This window comes from Zonotrichia leucophrys, chromosome 3 (genome assembly GCF_028769735.1).
Source record: "Zonotrichia leucophrys gambelii isolate GWCS_2022_RI chromosome 3, RI_Zleu_2.0, whole genome shotgun sequence".
In the NCBI taxonomy this organism is placed as follows: domain Eukaryota; kingdom Metazoa; phylum Chordata; class Aves; order Passeriformes; family Passerellidae; genus Zonotrichia; species Zonotrichia leucophrys.
Genome location: NC_088172.1, coordinates 111,449,183 through 111,467,283, shown reverse-complemented (window position 1 = coordinate 111,467,283; position 18,101 = coordinate 111,449,183). Strand labels below are relative to the sequence as shown.

At 41.7% G+C, this 18,101-nt stretch overlaps 1 protein-coding gene across 4 annotated transcripts in view; it reads right to left on the bottom strand.

Annotated features, from left to right (window-relative positions):
* KIF13B (kinesin family member 13B) overlaps positions 1-18,101 on the bottom strand; it is a 125,947-nt gene that overhangs the window by 28,972 nt on the left and 78,874 nt on the right. For all 4 annotated transcript variants that reach the window (XM_064709950.1, XM_064709953.1, XM_064709952.1 and 1 more), the window contains exons 20-32: positions 17,695-17,844; positions 16,952-17,080; positions 15,373-15,543; positions 14,233-14,390; positions 13,115-13,247; positions 10,090-10,224; positions 7,435-7,464; positions 6,810-6,909; positions 6,375-6,501; positions 5,039-5,094; positions 3,970-4,094; positions 2,695-2,871; positions 1,187-1,279 (exon numbers count right to left, since the gene is read on the bottom strand). In XM_064709950.1, the coding sequence (XP_064566020.1) occupies positions 1,187-1,279; positions 2,695-2,871; positions 3,970-4,094; positions 5,039-5,094; positions 6,375-6,501; positions 6,810-6,909; positions 7,435-7,464; positions 10,090-10,224; positions 13,115-13,247; positions 14,233-14,390; positions 15,373-15,543; positions 16,952-17,080; positions 17,695-17,844 (1,584 nt within the window). The remainder of the gene's footprint in view (positions 1-1,186; positions 1,280-2,694; positions 2,872-3,969; positions 4,095-5,038; positions 5,095-6,374; positions 6,502-6,809; positions 6,910-7,434; positions 7,465-10,089; positions 10,225-13,114; positions 13,248-14,232; positions 14,391-15,372; positions 15,544-16,951; positions 17,081-17,694; positions 17,845-18,101) is intronic.

The window sequence follows — 18,101 nt, the reverse complement described above, 5'->3', positions numbered from 1 at the left end:
AAACCAAAATTTCCCATGTCACTCCCAGAGAAAACACATTTTTAAACCACACGGCACCAGCTCAGCGCAGTTTGTCCTTAAGCTCGGGGCCAGATGAGAATCATGGAATAGTTTGGGTTGGAAGAAACCTTAAAACTCATCCCATTCCACCTCCTGCCATGGGCAGGGACTCTTTCCACCATCCCAGGTTGATCCAAGCTCTGTCCAACCTGGCCTTGGACACCTCCATAGATGGGGAGTCCAGAACCTCTCTGGGCAATCACTGCCTCACCACCCTTGGATAAAAGATTTTTTCCTAATATCTATTCTAAATTTCTTCCTAATACCAATTCTAAATTTCTTCCTAATACCAATTCTAAATTTCTTCCTAATACCCAATCTAAGATTCTCATCCAAATAAACACCTTGTACCATGCAACCTGCGCAGGTGCTCCTGCCACTGTCACAGACAACTCAAGCTGTACGTGGTTATTGTTTTGAGGCTTTTTGGGTTCTTTCTGAGAGTCTCACAGCAAGACATTGCCATTAATTAGCAAAAGGGCTGCATTCAGATATTTCATAATTAAAAAGTGCTTGAGCACATTTGGGGCGTTATCTAACCTGAGAGGAAAACAAAATTTCAAGTGAGCTGCAAGAAGAAAAAAAAAAAGAACATTGCTTGAGAAGCATTTCAACACAGAGAGCAAAATGCAGCAGAACATGAAAGAGCCAGGCAGCAATCAGAGTTTTGGCTCTTCATGTGTTAATGTTTTCACAAGTGCCCTGATAGAGCATCTCTTTGGAAAGAAAGGATTAGCATCTAACTGGAAATATGCTCAGGAATCAAGAGTTGCATAAAGACATTACTGAGAAAAAGCCACTTTGTTATTTTTTTCCACAGATTCTCGTGCTCCCCGCAGCAGGCACTTCACCTGCCCATTTTTCCTCCCTCTTTTTCCCCCCCCATCCCTCTTCAAACTGCCTCTTCAAGGACCTGAGCAAATAGATGCTCACTCAACAAAATCCACAGTGACACTGATGAGACAGAGGCTGCTGCTAAGTCACAGCATGTAAAGGAACAGGCTCCATCTTTTACAAACCACAGTTTATGCTGGCAGCAGCAAGAGCCAGCACGCTCAAAACGAGGGGGGAAAGCACAAAATTAGAGGCTCTTGGCCAATTTGAGACACTGTGGTTTCTTCCTCACCTCTGGAATGTTTGAGACTATCTCAAAAGTGACGCCACAGCCAGGGATGGAACTTCGGGGGGACATTCTTCGGAGGAAACTCTGTGCAAAACCCTGTGGGGAGGAAACATGAGGAAAATGTGGATTAGCAGATCCCAGCTGAAATAAATACAGTTCACAATGAAAGAAGCCCAAACTCCAAAGGCTAACCAATAAAGAGCCAAAGACTTCAACTTGGGAAAAATAATTTGCTTGCTTATTGTGGATACAGAGAAGGAGTCACTTCCTTCCTTGCAAGGTGACTGTTTCACCAAGCATCAGCTGCTTTTAGAGGTGCTTTTTTTTTTTCCTGACAGAGCCCTAGGTGACTTGTCTTGAATATTGACAAGTACAGACATTAAATTCTTGACCAAAGAGATCGTTATGAAGAATGATTTAAGGGGCATGGTCATTGTTTATGCTGACTTGGCGCCTTGCAGGGTTAAGAACTGGACTGTTGAATTAATGCAGAGATGAGTCATTCAAAGATGCTGCTGAGACAAACTCCCAGGAAAGGTTATTGACGGGGGTTTTTAGAAAAACAGGAAGAAAGCCAAAGATTCTGGGTCGGATGAAAGTAAAAAAATGGCACTGACTAAATCTGTAGAAAACAGAATTGATGAAGACTTCACCCAATTGTGATTATTGGCACATTCAATTGATCTGTTCAATACAGTCTCTCATTCCACATGACAAAAAATTCACTGCTCTTCCCTTGCTGAGAAAAAGCTTCTGCCTGATGGAAGCACCAAGAACTGGGGTTCTACTTCCAGCACTGGGAGTTGCCTTCAGGGTTTCTGGGTGTGACCACACCTCTTCCCTTTGCTCTTGCTTCAGATTTTAACTACAGATGTGCAACCAGAATAACAATCCAGGCTTTCTGCTTTGTCATTATCACTGCCAGGGGAGGCTGGATTCCCAGACAGTGCTGAACAAACTCCTTCCTCCCCCATCAGTCTCAGGATTTATATTATTTTCAGGGCATGATGCTGCAAATGGAATGACAACTTCACTGCCTGCCGTTTATCAAACACCCTGCTCTTACCTACACATTATTGTAAGAGCACCAGCTGGAAAACATAAAGGACCAAGAGTGATTAACTCTGGTGAATTAACACAAGGGATCTGTCCTCCAACTATTCCTAGCTGATTTCTAAATACCTGGAGGTGTAAATATAAATGGTTAGGGCTAGGGAAACACAGAAGATCCTTTATGCAAAATACAAATTTTGAGCTCAGGAGAAATTAAATCTTCTTTTTCCAGTGAGAAAGCACTTAGTGGTTAAGAGAAAAATGAATTTCTCATATTTAGATGCCTTAAAAAAACAAGCTGTGTCATCATCCACAACACAAGGGATACCAGGAAAACAACCTGGCAGCTCAAAGCCTCGCTGGACGCCGCTGATCCGGTGCTTCCATCCAGGCTGAGATGGGGGGAGAGAGGAGGGAATGTGAGTCCTGGCAGGTGGGAAGGGCTGCAGGAGCTGTACCTGTCTGCCATAGACGTTGACACAGATGCGCTTGCGCAGCACCAGCTGCATCTCTGCAGGGTGGCTGAGCTGGACAGTGGCTCTGACGATCAGGTAAACCCTCTCCTCCGCCGCCGTCCCCTTGCTGAGCTGGATGCAGTCGTGGACCGTGGAGTCCCACGAGGCTTCTGCTTTCACCTGCAAAAAGGGGGGGGAAAAAAAAAATAAATGTATCCTCTAATAAGCATAATTAGGTGTATAATTAACCGCAATTAATTAAGCATAATTAGCAAAAATACATAATACATAAATTTTGAGAGTCGGCTTCTCCGTTTCGCTCCCTGTGAAGAAAAAAAGTCCCTGCACTTGAGAAGAGGCCATTTAAAAATCAAGATCAGTTTGCCAAATGAAGATGTTGGGATTAAAAATGCCAACTTGCTCAAACTCTGGAACATTTCCTCTTGAAAAAAGATCTTTGAATACCCAGGATCATTGCAAATAAATTATAAAATATGCAGAAGTGCAGGACCATTTGGCCTAATTTATTAAGATAAACCAGAGAGCAACAGAGATTGCAGTGGAAATCTTCCATCACACCACAAAATTCTCCTGTCTGTATTTGAGAAATAACTTTGCTGAAGCCTTTCTAACAATACAGCAAAAGCTGGAATTTTTTCCTCTTGCATGTTAAAATATAAGTATTAATGAAGATTTAAATGGTTTATCCTCAAGCCATAAGAAAAATGGCCTGAGAGCCAAATTTCCAGGCTCTAAACACAAATCAGGACAAAAAAAAATCCCTAACAGAACTACCAGGAATAAAGCTTCTCTAGAAAACAAAAAATTTCAGAGATACGAGCAAAATTGTAAGGAATAAGTCAGAGATTCTAAAGCTAATAGTAGAAATTATAAACCAACAATTGTAAAATTGTGAAACTATGAATTATGTGGCAAAATGGAGGATAATGAGTGTAACAATGCAGAGGTGAAAATGTTAACAATTAAGATTGTTTGGTTTTTCAGCTGGGGCTTTTGTACTCTAATTTGCTCAGGGGTTTTGCTTTGTTAAATACAAACTGAATCTCAGGTTTTTGGGATGAAGGAAGATCCTTGAGTTTTACTATTTTTCAAATCATGGTTATACTTTCAGTGAATATTCCTTGAAAAGACAGTTGCTCACAGGAGAAACAAGTGCTTTATCACTTTTATGACCTATTTGATGTATTATTTTCACATGTGGACATATAAAAAGAACAATTAAAAGACTGAAATTCCCTGGTCTGCAGCTTCCCTTACCTCACTGTCGTGATGCTTCACAATCTGCAGCTCAAAGAATTCCTCCTCCTCCTCTGCCACCAGAGTGGCATCCCAGCCTCCTGCCTCTGGGTCATCCAGGTTATCCTGGGAGCTGAAGTCATCAGCTGCAAACAGGAGGGGATGTGGAAGGTGAGGAAACACAAAGAAATAACCCCTTTTAAAAAGCATCAGCAAGTCAGGAATTCACATTTTCATCCCCAGCTCCCCACCATGGCTACTTAGACTTCACCAACAAAATTAAAGCTGAATTGTTCCACTTAAAAAAAAATATCCAATTTCTATACAGAAAGTGTGCACAAAGATTTGGGGACACAGACTCCAAAGTGCCTAATAAAGGGCAGGAATCTCCCCCTGTGGCAAACACCCCTTTCAGCACTGAGCTCATTTGGCATTAAATACATGGTGCTGTTAAGATAAGCCGCTGGTTGAACAGGAGAAAACACAGTAATTTTAAATCATGATTAAACAAACTCTTAATCTGGGCTTTGAGAAGCTCAGCCTGTCCTGGCTGGACTCCCTGCCCATGAATTATTAACCAGCTCCTCTCTGAAGCCATTGGATCCATGGATGTGCTGTCCCAGATGGACAAACCACCAGTGCCAGAGGATTGCAGCCCAGGACTCCTCCCAACAGGCTGAGTGTCACCTCCCCTTCTCACCTGACCCCTCTCACCCAAATGTTAACCCTCTTTTAAACATCCCATCAAGGATTTATTTAACTGATTGCTCCCTGGATGTTTTTGGGGCTTCTTGGTTCCAACTTCCCATCTTTGGTAGGAGCATGTGACAAATACATTGTTCAAACTGGATCTTGCATTGGGATGCACTGAAACAACGGATTATTAAAACCCTGTGGTTCCTTCCATACATAGTATTATTTATTTTAAAACATTAAACAATATGTTTCAGGAAAAATGGACACTTCTCCAATTAATCCACCTGCCATTCCAGGCTTTTAATTTTAAGAGATTGCTTCAATTCTGAAATATCACTCAGTGGCTGGACAGAGTTTGTTTCCAAATTACTCTGCCATCTTAAGGACCACTTACCATTCAAGTCAAGGAATATAACAGGAATGTGGGTTTCCATACCAGCCACAGGAGTCCTAAAATACAAGACAGGGACACTGGAGGCATTTAAAGTAAGAGAGATTTACCCAGCACACGTCCCTGGTGGTCCAAACCCCCAGGACATTGCATTCAGTCTGCAATCTTTAGCCAGACCATTGATAACCTTGGCAAACCTCTTTTATTTTAATTTACTGCTGCAGATTCCAAGAGACTCAAATAAATTAGTATTTCTTTTATATCAGCTCTCTTAGAATTATTATCTTCTTTGACCTCTGCTTTCTGAAGTGTTTTCTTTCTCCCAAATGCTAATAGCAAAATTAAGTTTATTCACTCTGACACACACATTCATGAAATGCAAACCTCTCTACTTCAGTGATGACAGGGAAAATGGGGCATCAGAAAAGCCAGTCTCAAAGTTTGTAAACTAACACCGATGCTGCCACTCCACACAGTTATTACTCTTTCTTACAAAACACATCTTGAGCCAAAACTGATGAATTTATAGTGAACAAGAGTCTTGTAATATATAAAGTGCTTGAATCATACTGAACATTTCCTCTGGTGCAAACCAGATTCTTCCTGGAGCAAGTTCCCTGTTTTCAAACCTAATGAAACACTGATGTGAAAGTTACGTGTTTCCAACAAGAACTTTTTTTTTTTTCTTAATGTTTTAGAAGCTCCAACAAACTTCAGCTTCAAACTCCATGACATTCAATTCCATCAATAAATACTGTTAGAGGCTTGCTCAGAAAAGATATTCAGGAAGTTTCAAGCAACTGAAGTTGAGTTTGAGGTGAAACAACCCCAAATCCTTATCTGCAGTTGCTGCTCACAGCTGATCCAGCACAGCAGGCTCAGTCTAGTGCTCTCTACTATTTTTAATGTTCAGAAAATTACATGGAACACTTGCTGACTAAACAGAGTTTGTTCTCAAACCAGGAGTGCAACAAAATGCTCCTGGAGATGCAGTTTTATGATGAGAGGGCAGCCTTTTAAGTGAATGAACTAGGTAGTTAACATATTAGCTAATTTTTTTAAATGGCAAGTGCAGTGGTAATAAATATTGATTCCTTTTTTCCAGAAGGTTATAATTACACCCTGATCAATAACAGCATCGTTTACCAAACAGCATTTCTGGATTTCAGAGACACAACCTGATAAAATAATTTAAGCAAGAGGCCTAATTTTAACAACTTTCCTCATGCAGGGTACAGAGGCCAGATTGAGGAGAGGAAAAAAAAATGGCCACAATCCAAAGGCAGGAATGGGCTGTGCATCATTTTTACATCCCTCCTCTGGGAATGGATGTTCCTACCACTCTGCTGGAGCTCCAGGGATCCCACTGCCAGCAGAAGGAACCATCACAGCATTCCTTTCCTCTGTCAGGGTCAGCCTCATCTCCAAGAGCTGAGCCTCCCGATCCGCGTCGTCCTCGGTTTTATCTGCAAGGAGTCAGGAGGGCAGTCAGGACAGCAGAGCAGCCCTGAGAGCCTCTGGCACATGGCAGGGACTTTGTACCCCCCAGGACAGAATAAACCTGCTCTGTTCACAACCCAGCACACAAAGAAACACCCCAAAACAATTTCATAGAGGCTTCTCCAACTTTAACTTCACCCCTGAATAAAGCGAATTACTGCTGAGTTCAGAGATCCAACTCTCCATGGACATATTTTCTAAATGTGACAACATATTGAGATGAAAAGTGTGTGCCCATTTCTCAGCCTTTTGCCTTTAGCAGCATTTTCCTTACCAGGCTTCCCCACGAGTTTCTGCAGCTGCTGATCAAGGTACTCCTGGCGCTTTGTTAAGGCACACAGCCACTTCCGACGGAGCCTCTCCAAATCCCTGTCCTAAAAAGGGGAAAAAAACCACATTAAATATTGCCCCAGGAAAGCCAAAGTTTCCTGATTGTGCTTTGCACATTTTCTACAAACCCTTCTGCTCATCCTACACCCAAGCAGAAGAAGAAGACACATCCAAACTCTTCAACTTTCCAGATTTTATTTGAAGTATTTTTGCTTGCCAACTCTTTAGCTTTTTTTCTGTGCTACCCACCTGAAAAAACCCCTTCATTTTACACAATTCTCTTCCCTCAAACTACTCCAAAACTCACCAACCACTGGAGCTGGAAACCCCACTCCTCACCAATCCCCTCAGTGTTTAGCGTCTTCATGTCAGGAACTCATCCTTACCCCACACCATCCCACTCTTATGGCATCTGCTAATGTGCCCTTAAAATGATTTTTTTCAAGTGCTCATGTCCTTTTAAAAAAACCCCAAAACACCTGAGTATCCCTAAGAACATTCAGTTCTTCCTCTAATATGCTTTAATCTGAAAACTTCTGCATTTGTAGGAGAGAATTTTAATTTTTTACCTGATAACTGTCCATTTCATCCTCTTCTTCCTAGGCCAAAACACAAAAAAAAAGCCATTAATTTTTTATTTTTTTGATAGCAGGAAACATAGTGAATGCAAAAGGTGTAACTATTTTAAGCAATATTAACAGTCTGACATAAAAATAAAAGTCTGAGGTTAGCAATGGTCACAGAATTAAAACCCACTGACATCCCAAAGATTCACTGATATCATCTCATCTAAACACCAACCAGAACAATCCAATAATTATAATGGAAAAAAATCACAGTAATGTTAACTATCAGAAGTCTTAATAATTGAAATAAAGTGGAATACAATAAATAAACAGGAGAAACACCTTAAAATTTGTTGATCCTGGACAGCAAAGAAAAATACTGTTTTACCTCTAAGACTTACAGAATCTGGTACAGAATCCCAGAACTGTTAAGGCTGAAAAAGACTTTTAAGACAATCGAGTCCAACCATCAACCACCACGCTCAGCACTGAACCTCAAGTGCCACATCCACAGGTTTTTTAACACTTTCAGGGATGGGGATTCTGCAACTGCCCTGGGCAGCTGTGCCAGGGATGAACAACCCTTTCCATCCATCAAGGAATTGTTTTTAATACCCAACCTGAATCTCCTCTGGCATAATTTAAAGCTGTTCCCCCTCATCCTGTCCCTGTTCCCTGGGAAAAATCCCAATCCCACCTGGCTGCCCCCTCCTGTCAGGGAATTCCAGAGAGGAAAATTCCCTCCTGAGCCTCCTTTTCTCCAGGTTGAGTTCCTTTCCCAGCTCCCTCAGCCTCTCCTGGTGCTCCAAACCCTTCCCCAGCTCCATTCCCTTCCCTGGACACTCTCCAGCCTCTCAGGGTCTCTCCTGTCATGAGGGGCCCAGAAATGCCCCCAAAACTGAGATGTGTCCAAATAATTGGAGGTAACTTTGCTGCAAAGGAGAAGAACTGCAAAAATCTACTGCAATTATTGGGGAATTAGAACAGCAGCCACACCAGGAGTGACAATGCAGACTTTCAACTTTTTATTCCCATTATTTTCCCACCTTTAATTCTTGACCTTCATCCCAAGCAGAGCCACTTGCAATGAGCACAACTGCTCCTCCTCCTCACAGGGAATGGAAAAGGAATGAGGGCTCCAATCCTCAAGGAGTTATTACTTAGCTAGTTAAGCAAAAACGAGCCACCAGAGCCTACTTTTCCACCTTTACCATGAAAGCAAAAACTTAGCTAAGCTAAAATTAAAAAGCCAGAGAGAAGAGGAATTTCCTTAGCTCAAGGTCTTTAGAAAATCTTTCACATTCCAGGGATACCTGATTTACCTGAGATAAGAGAAATGATAATGAGGGGACTAAAAATCCACGTGCTGATGTCCAAAGCCTATTGTCAGCAACAGGTCTCATAAAATATGATTTTCAATGGCCCTTTCCCATGGGAGTTATCAGTGTCAGGCATAACTCACTGGTTTCTCTCTCTCAAGTTGAGCTGAAGTCTTTCTCCTTGATAGAATGTACTATTTTGGGGACTGCCAGCTCTGTGGGATAGGTCTGGAACTGGTCAGTGGATCAGGAATTCTCTGGGGAATAAATAAGGTGAGGCACACAGGATGCTCCCCTGGGAATTCTCCCTAAAGGGGCACCTGTGGGTCAAGGAAAAACTGCAAGAATCAATCATGCTGTCCTAGGAGAGAAACTTCCTCCATTCAGGAATTTCCTGGCTTTATGGGAAGGAAATGTGGGGCTGCTGTGATGGAAAAACTGCAGGGACAGGCAGCAGGAGCATCATGGGGAATAACAGGAACAATCTGCCCAGGATGCTGCTGGAAAGGTGGAAAAAATTCCCCTTTTTGCACCCCAGACACACAATGGGAAAGGACTGCCCTGGTTAGGAGACAACAAAAACCCCCAAGTATTTCAGAGCTCAAAGGAAAAGCTGTCCTGATTAAGCAAAAAAAGGGGAGCAGACATGGATTGGATCATGCACTGTCAATAGGGTAAATATTTTGGGACATCGCCTACTTTTCCACTTAGCTGGCCTTGTCTCAAATCAAACAAGTTCAGAGACCTGTTCTGCTGCACCAGATTTTGGCTTTGCCAGCTCCAGGGAGTCACTGAATTCTGATTTATCTGTTGAGGGGGAAAAAGTCAAAGTGCACCAGAAACTCACAGGAGCACTGCAAGAAGACAATCCCTAAAAAGAGAGGGATGCACATGGTGTGCAGTTTGTATGAGACTGTCCAAGAACTGCCCAACATCTATTGTGGGCCACAAGTGCTTCCTGTAGTTCTAAGATTTGGAATTCTAACATTTGGAATTTGACACTATTCAAATATATGTTGCACTGATTTAATTTGAATTTTTAATTTGAATACTTTAAATTAATTTTTGTTTTGAATAATTACTTAATATTGCTTTCCATGTCTAATATTTGAAGTAAAATCTACACAAAAAACCCCTAATGGATTTTAGGAAGATGTGCATATTCTTTTCTTCTTTGAGTGTGTTGAGGCTGTGCTGCTTTCAAATACAGGAAAAAATCCCAACCAAAACCAGAAGAGACACAAAACATCTTAAAAATGTTATTTTTGCCATGGGAAATGATTACCTTGATGCTTTCCAGCTCCTGGAAATAGCTGACAGTAAATATTCAGAGTTTTACCTGATAATTTTGTGACTTGACATGTTTTATTTGAACACAGCCAACACCAACAGATAATATGGATTCCTCCATCAGTGGCAAGGTCCCAGATTCCTGCACAGATTTCACTTCAACCTGGATTCGTCGAGATTGCCCCTGGCCAAAAAAGAACAATTTGAAATGCTTGTTTTAAAAAAAATGAATATAAAGTGCTGTAAGTTTAATTCCAGAGAGACCTCTACTGGCAGCCATTGGCAAGGAGAATTATATTTATCTTTTGGGAAGAACAAAGTGCTGCAATCCCAATGACCCAGTGGTCAAGAGATCCCCTTCCTGTTATAATTTATGAATTTACAGAGAAAAATAAATGTTCAGCATTCAGCAGCTTCCCAGTTTATTTTTCTGGAGGGTTTTCAAACATAACTTCATATGATTTTATATTTAATACTTTTGAAGGTAGAAAATGGGATCTTCTTCCCACCTATAAAAGGGGAGAGCAAATAGTCCAGTTTGGTGAGCTACTGGAATTTCAGTGAACTTTTTCTGGCTCTGCTCTCCTTGGCTGAAAATTCTGATTCATTGATGGTATCAGTGCAGCAAAGCACCTGCTCTTTACAAAAACTGTAAGAGGAAAAAAGGTAAATAATAAAAAAAGAAAATTAAAATAAAAATCAAAGGAGTTGGTGAGGTCAGAGGAGCAGCCTGTATCTAACTTTTACTGATTCCTGGTGTTCTTTGGGCAGCAGCTTATCAATAGCTCATCATTTTAAAAATGTGAGCTGCTCAGTTAAGCATTAACAATTTAAAGCAGGTAGAATTCAAAGAACAAAGGAGTGCTTGGCTGGAAGGATCAAACAAAAGAGAACTCTTGGACCTCTTTAAAAAATGATGACGTTCAGTGGAGACTGATGTCCCTTCTGCCAAGTGCTGGCACAGGACAGGGCACAGGACAGAGCAGAAAGGTTACAGGTTATTTTGACCATCTTTAAGCTGAGTTTTGCTCTGTCTCCTGCTTTACATCTGTTTTCCACATTTTGTGCCTAAGCTTGACACTTCCTTGGACACCTTGGCCACCCAAAGCAAAGCTCTCCAGATGTTTTTGGCACAGCTGGAACCCTCACCTGTCTGAGCTGGAAGATGCTTCCCTGAACAAAGTAGTGTTTGGCTGGAAGGATCAAATAAAAGAGAATTCTTGGACTTCTTTATAAAATAATGAAGTTCAGTGGAGACTGATGTCTCTTCTGCCAGGAGCTGGCACAGGACAGAGCAAAAAGGTAACAGGGAGAGCTCTGATCACCTCTAAGCTGAGTTTTGCTCTGTCTCCCACTTTACATCTGTTTTCCACAACATCACATTTTGCACCTAAGCTTGACACTTCCTTGGACACCTTGGCCACCCAAGGCAAAGCTCCCCAGGTGTTTTTGGCACAGCTGGAACCCTCACCTGTCTGAGCTGGAAGATGCTTCCCTGAACAAAGGAGTGTTTGGCTGGAAGGATCAAATAAAAGAGAATTCTTGGACCTCCTTATAAAATAATGAAGGTCAGTGGAGACTGATGTCCCTTCTGCCAGGTGCTGGCACAGGACAGAGCAAAAACGTTACAGGGAGAGTTCTGATGACCTTTAAGCTGAGTCTCCCGCTTTACATCTGTTTTCCACAACATCACATTTTACACCAAAGCTTGACATTTCCTCATCCACCCAAAGCAAAGCTCTCCAGGTGTTTTTGGCAGAGCTGGAACCCTGCCAGTGCCACCTCACCTGTCTGAGCTGGAAGATGCCTCCCATTCTGACTCCTGAACAAAGGAGTGCTTGGCTGGAAGGATCAAATAAAAGAGAACTCTTGGACCTCTTTAAAAAATGATGAAGTTCAGAGGAGACTGATGTCCCTTCTGCCAGGTGCTGGCACAGGACAGAGCAAAAAGGTAACAGGGAGAGCTCTGATCACCTTTAAGCTGAGTTTTGCTCTGTCTCCCACTTTACATCTGTTTTCCACAACATCACATTTTGCACCTAAGCTTGACACTTCCTTGGACACCTTGGCTATGGAAAGCAAAGCTCCCCAGGTGTTTTTGGCAGAGCTGGAACCCTCACCTGTCTGAGCTGGAAGATGCCTCCCTGAACAAAGGAGTGTTTGGCTGGAAGGATCAAATAAAAGAGAATTCTTGGACTTCTTTATAAAATAATGAAGTTCAGTGGAGACTGACGTCCCTTCTGCCAGGTGCTGGCACAGGACACAGCAAAAAGGTAGCAGGAAGGGCTTTGATCTGAGTCTCCCACTTTACATCTGTTTTCCACAACATCACATTTTGCACCTAAGCTTGACACTTCCTTGGACACCTTGGCCACCCAAGGCAAAGCTCCCCAGGTGTTTTTGGCACAGCTGGAACCCTGCCTGTGCCACCTCACCTGTCTGAGCTGGAAGATGCCTCCTGTGCTGACTCCTGAACAAAGGAGTGCTTGGCTGGAAGGATCAAATCAGAGAAAGTTCTTGGACCTCTTTATAAAATAATGAAATTCAGAGGAGTCTGATGTCCCTTCTGCCAGGAGCTGGCACAGGACAGAGCAAAAAGGTAACAGGGAGAGCTCTGATCACCTTTAAGCTGAGTTTTGCTCTGTCTCCCACTTTACATCTGTTTTCCACAACATCACATTTTGCACCTAAGCTTGACACTTCCTTGGACACCTTGGCCACCCAAGGCAAAGCTCCCCAGGTGTTTTTGGCAGAGCTGGAACCCTCACCTGTCTGAGCTGGAAGACGCTTCCCTGAACAAAGGAGTGCTTGGCTGGAAGGATCAAATAAAAGAGAATTCTTGGACCTCTTTAAAAAATGATGAAGTTCAGAGGAGACTGATGTCCCTTCTGCCAGGTGCTGGCACAGGACACAGCAAAAAGGTAACAGGAAGGCCTTTGATCTGAGTCTCCCACTTTACATCTGTTTTCCACAACATCACATTTTGCACCACAGCTTGACACTTCCTTGGACACCCAAGGCAAAGCCCCCCAGGTGTTTCTGGCAGAGCTGGAGCCCTGCCTGTGCCACCTCACCTGTCTGAGCTGGAAGATGCCTCCTGTGCTGACGTCCTTGGCAGGGGTCACCTCCACTGGGCAGTACTCCCCGTTCTCATTGAGCTCCAGGATCTGCACCCACAGCTCCACTTTGCGCGTCACCTCACTCCACCTGCAGAACAAGCCATGGACTGGGTTGTTTCTTCTCTTTGGATGTTTTTTTTTCCCCCAAAAAAAGGAATTAAAACATCAAAACACTGAGCTTACAGCGCAGACTGAAGTAGCAACAACTGCTGCAATAAATGCACCATTTGTGAGCACACAGGTAGCAGCTGTGCAGAGCTTCTAAATTTTCCTGGCAGCTATTTTAGTCAAACATCAGAAATAAGCCTTTTCCTGATTCCAATACAAACCCCAATTCCACATTTAAGCTCTGGTCTCAACTCCTGCCAGAGAAGCTCAGTGTTGTCAGGGCAATCAGGCTGAGATGGAAGACAGAAGAATGAAATATGACATTGTCTCACAAGCCATCAACATTCAGAGCACTTTCCTGACCTCCTTCATATCACTGCCTTCTCTCAATTCTTCCCAGAGCTTAATAAGAAGCAGCCATTTTTGTAGAACTTAAAAATTAAAAAGGATAGAGGTGCTCACTACTTAGCTGCCAAACATAACCCACTATTTTAGAGCACCCTTTTCCTCTTTGCCATATTTCCCTGACTTTTATTTTAAATTTCCTTATGTGCAGCTTAATAGTCAACATAAGATTAAGCTGCAAGTAAAAAGAGAAGTAACTGCCAATAAATTAAGATGCAAAGCTGCCTTCTAATTGAAGAGGCAAAACAACTCACATTTAAGAAAATGCTACTACAATATTACTTTGGGGACAACAAATGGTGCCAGCAAACAAAAAACACCTCCCTGCAGTCTGAATTTCCATAATATTGAATTTTTATCCAGATTGAGGTAAAAAGGAATAAAACTTTTCCAGTGGCAGCATTACAGAGATGGCATTTCATGGCCAGGAATGAACTGGAGTCAACCAGTGGCCTTCAATTTGAAATTTGACTCCTTAACCCAAATCTGCTTCAAAACTGAGCACCTCAGGTGGTGATTTTTCCCAAATTCCAAACCAAAGATTCATTTCCCACACGTACCTGTCCCGAAGGCTGCGTGTTTTGGCTTGAATTATTCCCAAATCCCACAGGGCTGGGTTTTTTCGGTCCCCACTCTGTTTGTGTCCATAAACTTCAATGGCCAAAGCACCATCATAAAGATGTTCCATGAAGTCTTCAGAAATATTCACAGAAACCTCCTGGAAAGGACAAATCAGTTGGTAACTGTGACTACATGACTCAGCTGGGAGATTTTACTGCCTTGACTTTAATAAAAGCATTTAGTAAAATTAAAATCCCCCTGGTTCCCAAGACACAATCCAGGGGAAAGGAATTGTTGGCTCAGTCTGTAAAATCAGGAGGCAGGTCAAAGGAATGTGATTTTCCAAAGATTAAAGTCTATAAGGAGCTGAAAAATGACCACAGGCTGTTGCAAGCCCTGAGCCAATGGCTCAGAAAAAAAATCAAAGCATATGCTGCAATGCTTCAGAATCAGAAAATCAAAACTCATCAGAAGGTGTTACATCCATTTCACAAATGGGAAGAGGAATAAATTGCCCAGTGTGATAAGAAGTGATAGAACATGATGACAGCTGGGCTGATTTGGCTGAGATTCATCCAGCTGACTTTAGATGTCTCTATAAAATGCTCAGCTGCTCCAAAGCCAGTGGGAAGAAAGAGTCTGTCCTAAATAGTCTGTTCTGACCTCTAACAACCCAACCTCAGCATCCACAGCAGCCCCATGTCCCAGAATTGGGACATTTCTCTTCATTTCATCAGACTTTAGAGTGATCACCTCAGTTAATGACATCATGTAACCTCAGATAAATATCCCTCATCCACAGGTGAATTTTACTGCGGATAAATTCCAATATTAGTTTCTCAGATGAAGTCATGTTTTCCTTTATTAACCCACTTCACCTTCAGTGATTTCTGTAAAAATGAACAGTGCAGAAGAATCAAACTTAAATGGACTCTGAAGACATTTGAATTCCTATTTAAAAAAAGATTAGTGTATCAACATAATGAAATTAAAAATGGTATCAGGGCATCATGAAATAAAATGTGAGAAAAGAGGCAGATAAAACTGCTACACAAACTAAAATTGGTTTTGTTTTTGTTTTTGTTTTTTTTTTTTTGCCTGCCTTACAGTTAAATGAATAAAACAGAAAAAGAAATTACATTGCAGTGGTCAAAGACAACCATGCACCGAGGCTCCTTGCTGATGGAAGACTGGGAAGGATCCACCTCAGGTGCAACAACAACTGGCTCCACTTGATCCCAGAATGTGTATTTGCAGAACACAAAGTTGGACAGGTGCTGTGGCAAACCTGTAGCTTGAAGTATTTTAATCTGGAAAGGAGGTGAGAAAGAAATGGAAAGCACTTATTCATCAGGCATGGAATTAAAAACATCACCTGGCAGAACAATGCTCCACTGCAAAGGATAAAAAAAAATAAGAACATAAATAAAAAAATAAGAACAGCAAACCAAAAACAATTTAGCAAAATAAAATTTCTGCACTGACACTCATTGCAGGCAATATTTGGAGTGCAGCAGCTGAGGACAGTCACTAGATGTCACCAGGCTCATATTTCCTGGAAGGGACATTCTGCTCATTTTTAATGGTGAAATGCACCAAATCCATTGCAACTGAAGAGGAATACAATAAAAATCTCATATTTCCAGTGGCTCCTTTATGCTCCAAAAATCCTGGGTTTAAGATACTACTTGTTCTTATTCTGTAATGCTGGAAATAACCTAGAATGAACCCCAAAGAAAGCAAAATTAACCTGTCCTCTCATCAAATCAAGGTCAAATAGAAACAAAACATTGTGAATTCTCATTCTGATCTAAACAAAGCCATCATATTCACCATATATTTAATAAACTTTTATTCTCCATTTGTCAAATTAAGACCAAATGAGTTGGACTTCTGCAGTATGAACTTCATGATTAGGCAGGAGGAATTTTTTGCCAAAATGCCCCATCCTGCTTGTAAGCACTGGAGCTCTATGGAACAGGATAAAAAGTGGGGGGTGAAAAAGCACAATTTCTCCCAAATTGTTCACATTATCCAGAAGTCAGCAAGGCTGGGGACCAGACCCTCTAATGTTTTTTGCCTTTCTTTTCTTATCTGTAGCTTGTGGTTTTACTATCACAGAACTGCTAGTAAATACTTGCTACTAATTTTATTCTTATTATTAAGAGTAATAAAAGCTGTTAACACACAGAGTACATATTAACACACAGTTAATATAGTATTAATATTATAATAGTAATATTACATTAATAAATAATATATATTAATATTATTATAATATTTAACATACAGTTAAAACACACTGTACATATTTTACAAAATATTTAATATTTAGAGAACGAAATATCATGAGAAACAGAAATATTAATTGATAATGATTCCTAGAATGGTGGGAGTTTATCTCCCATCTCTTGCTTGGATTCTGCAGTGATTCTTGATTCTGCAAGATATTCTTGAATTGGATATTGCAGTGCCAATCCTAATACAAAGACCTTCTCTGGATTCCAATAAAATTCCTGGGGTAGGCCTTTAGCATATTAATGCAATTAATGAAAGGAACAAACCCCAACTAATTATCTTGTGTTACTTCAGCCATTCCAGAAGCAAAATAAGGTTACAAACAGAAGACATCCAATGTCCAGAAGCCAAGAATTTCTTTCTGACTCAGGATGGGGAGAGAAAAGGCCGCTCAGAGGTTGGGAGACACCTGGAACTCACCCTGCAGACAAGTTTTCTCTCTGGGATTTCATTTTCATTGGAGTAGTCAGGGCTGTCCTCACCTCCCACCAGCCTGTCATCGATTTCCCCGCTCACTCGAACAACTTCCACGTGGAGACGGCCTGAAACCTGGCAGGGCAGGAGCCAGAGTTATTTGTGTGCCAGAAAACAGTGACAGGCTCACCCCCTCCCAGGCTGTAAGCAACCAACACTTTATTCCTTTCTGCACTCTGCATTTGTTGCACTATGTGAGGAACACTGTGGAGCAAGGATCAAAAAGCCTTTGTTGCAAAAATCATAAAGAAATCAGACACTGGGGTGACTTAGGGAACAATTTCACCTTCAAACCAGTCTCTGGAGGGTCTGCAAAGTGCACACTTGATGCAGAGCATGGAGAATGTTGCCTGGTGTGCTCTGCTGCCTTTGAAGTTGTTCTTACAGAATATATTTAAGAACTTATTTTCTTGATGGCAGGCAGTGAAACCAGTGGAGCTATAGCTCATCCTAAGGACTTATTTTGGGCTATTTCCCTCAGGAAGCTTTCTCCTTTCACAATCACCTTGCTGGGATTGAGAACTGTCTGAAAACTGCAGTAAAATATTATGGGATTTACACAATTCCACACTGTTAGGGAAGATCTTGAGTACATGAAACTGGAAATTATCTACTTTGTGCTGGTACTGAGATCCACAGGCTGTAATTAAAGAATGATTTTAAATTTTAGATTTTAAAGAATGACGAACCTCTCCCTTCTGATTGATGATTGGAACAGCATATTGAAGCTTCACATCATAGAACAGGCACTCCAGGAAAACATTGGCTACTCCAATAAGGCTGTGGTTCTCCTGCTCATCGTAGAAGGGATCAGCTCTCCTGAAATAAGCTCTCATCACCTGCAAGCAAATCCAGAGTCTGTCAGGAATCCAAACCTCCCAGGAAATACTTCTCCAAGTGTTGCACAACCAGCCCAGTGAAAGAAAAAGGGACTCAAGCAAGAGGCCAGATTAGATCACAAGAAGAATGGAAAAGAATTTTATTTTGCATAAGGCCTGTCCTGAGCAAGTCCTCTTTAACTCTGACAGATTCCTGAACATTAACTGCTGTTGTGTCACCTGCAGCCTCCTATTGTGTGCCCCATTCCCTCACCAAA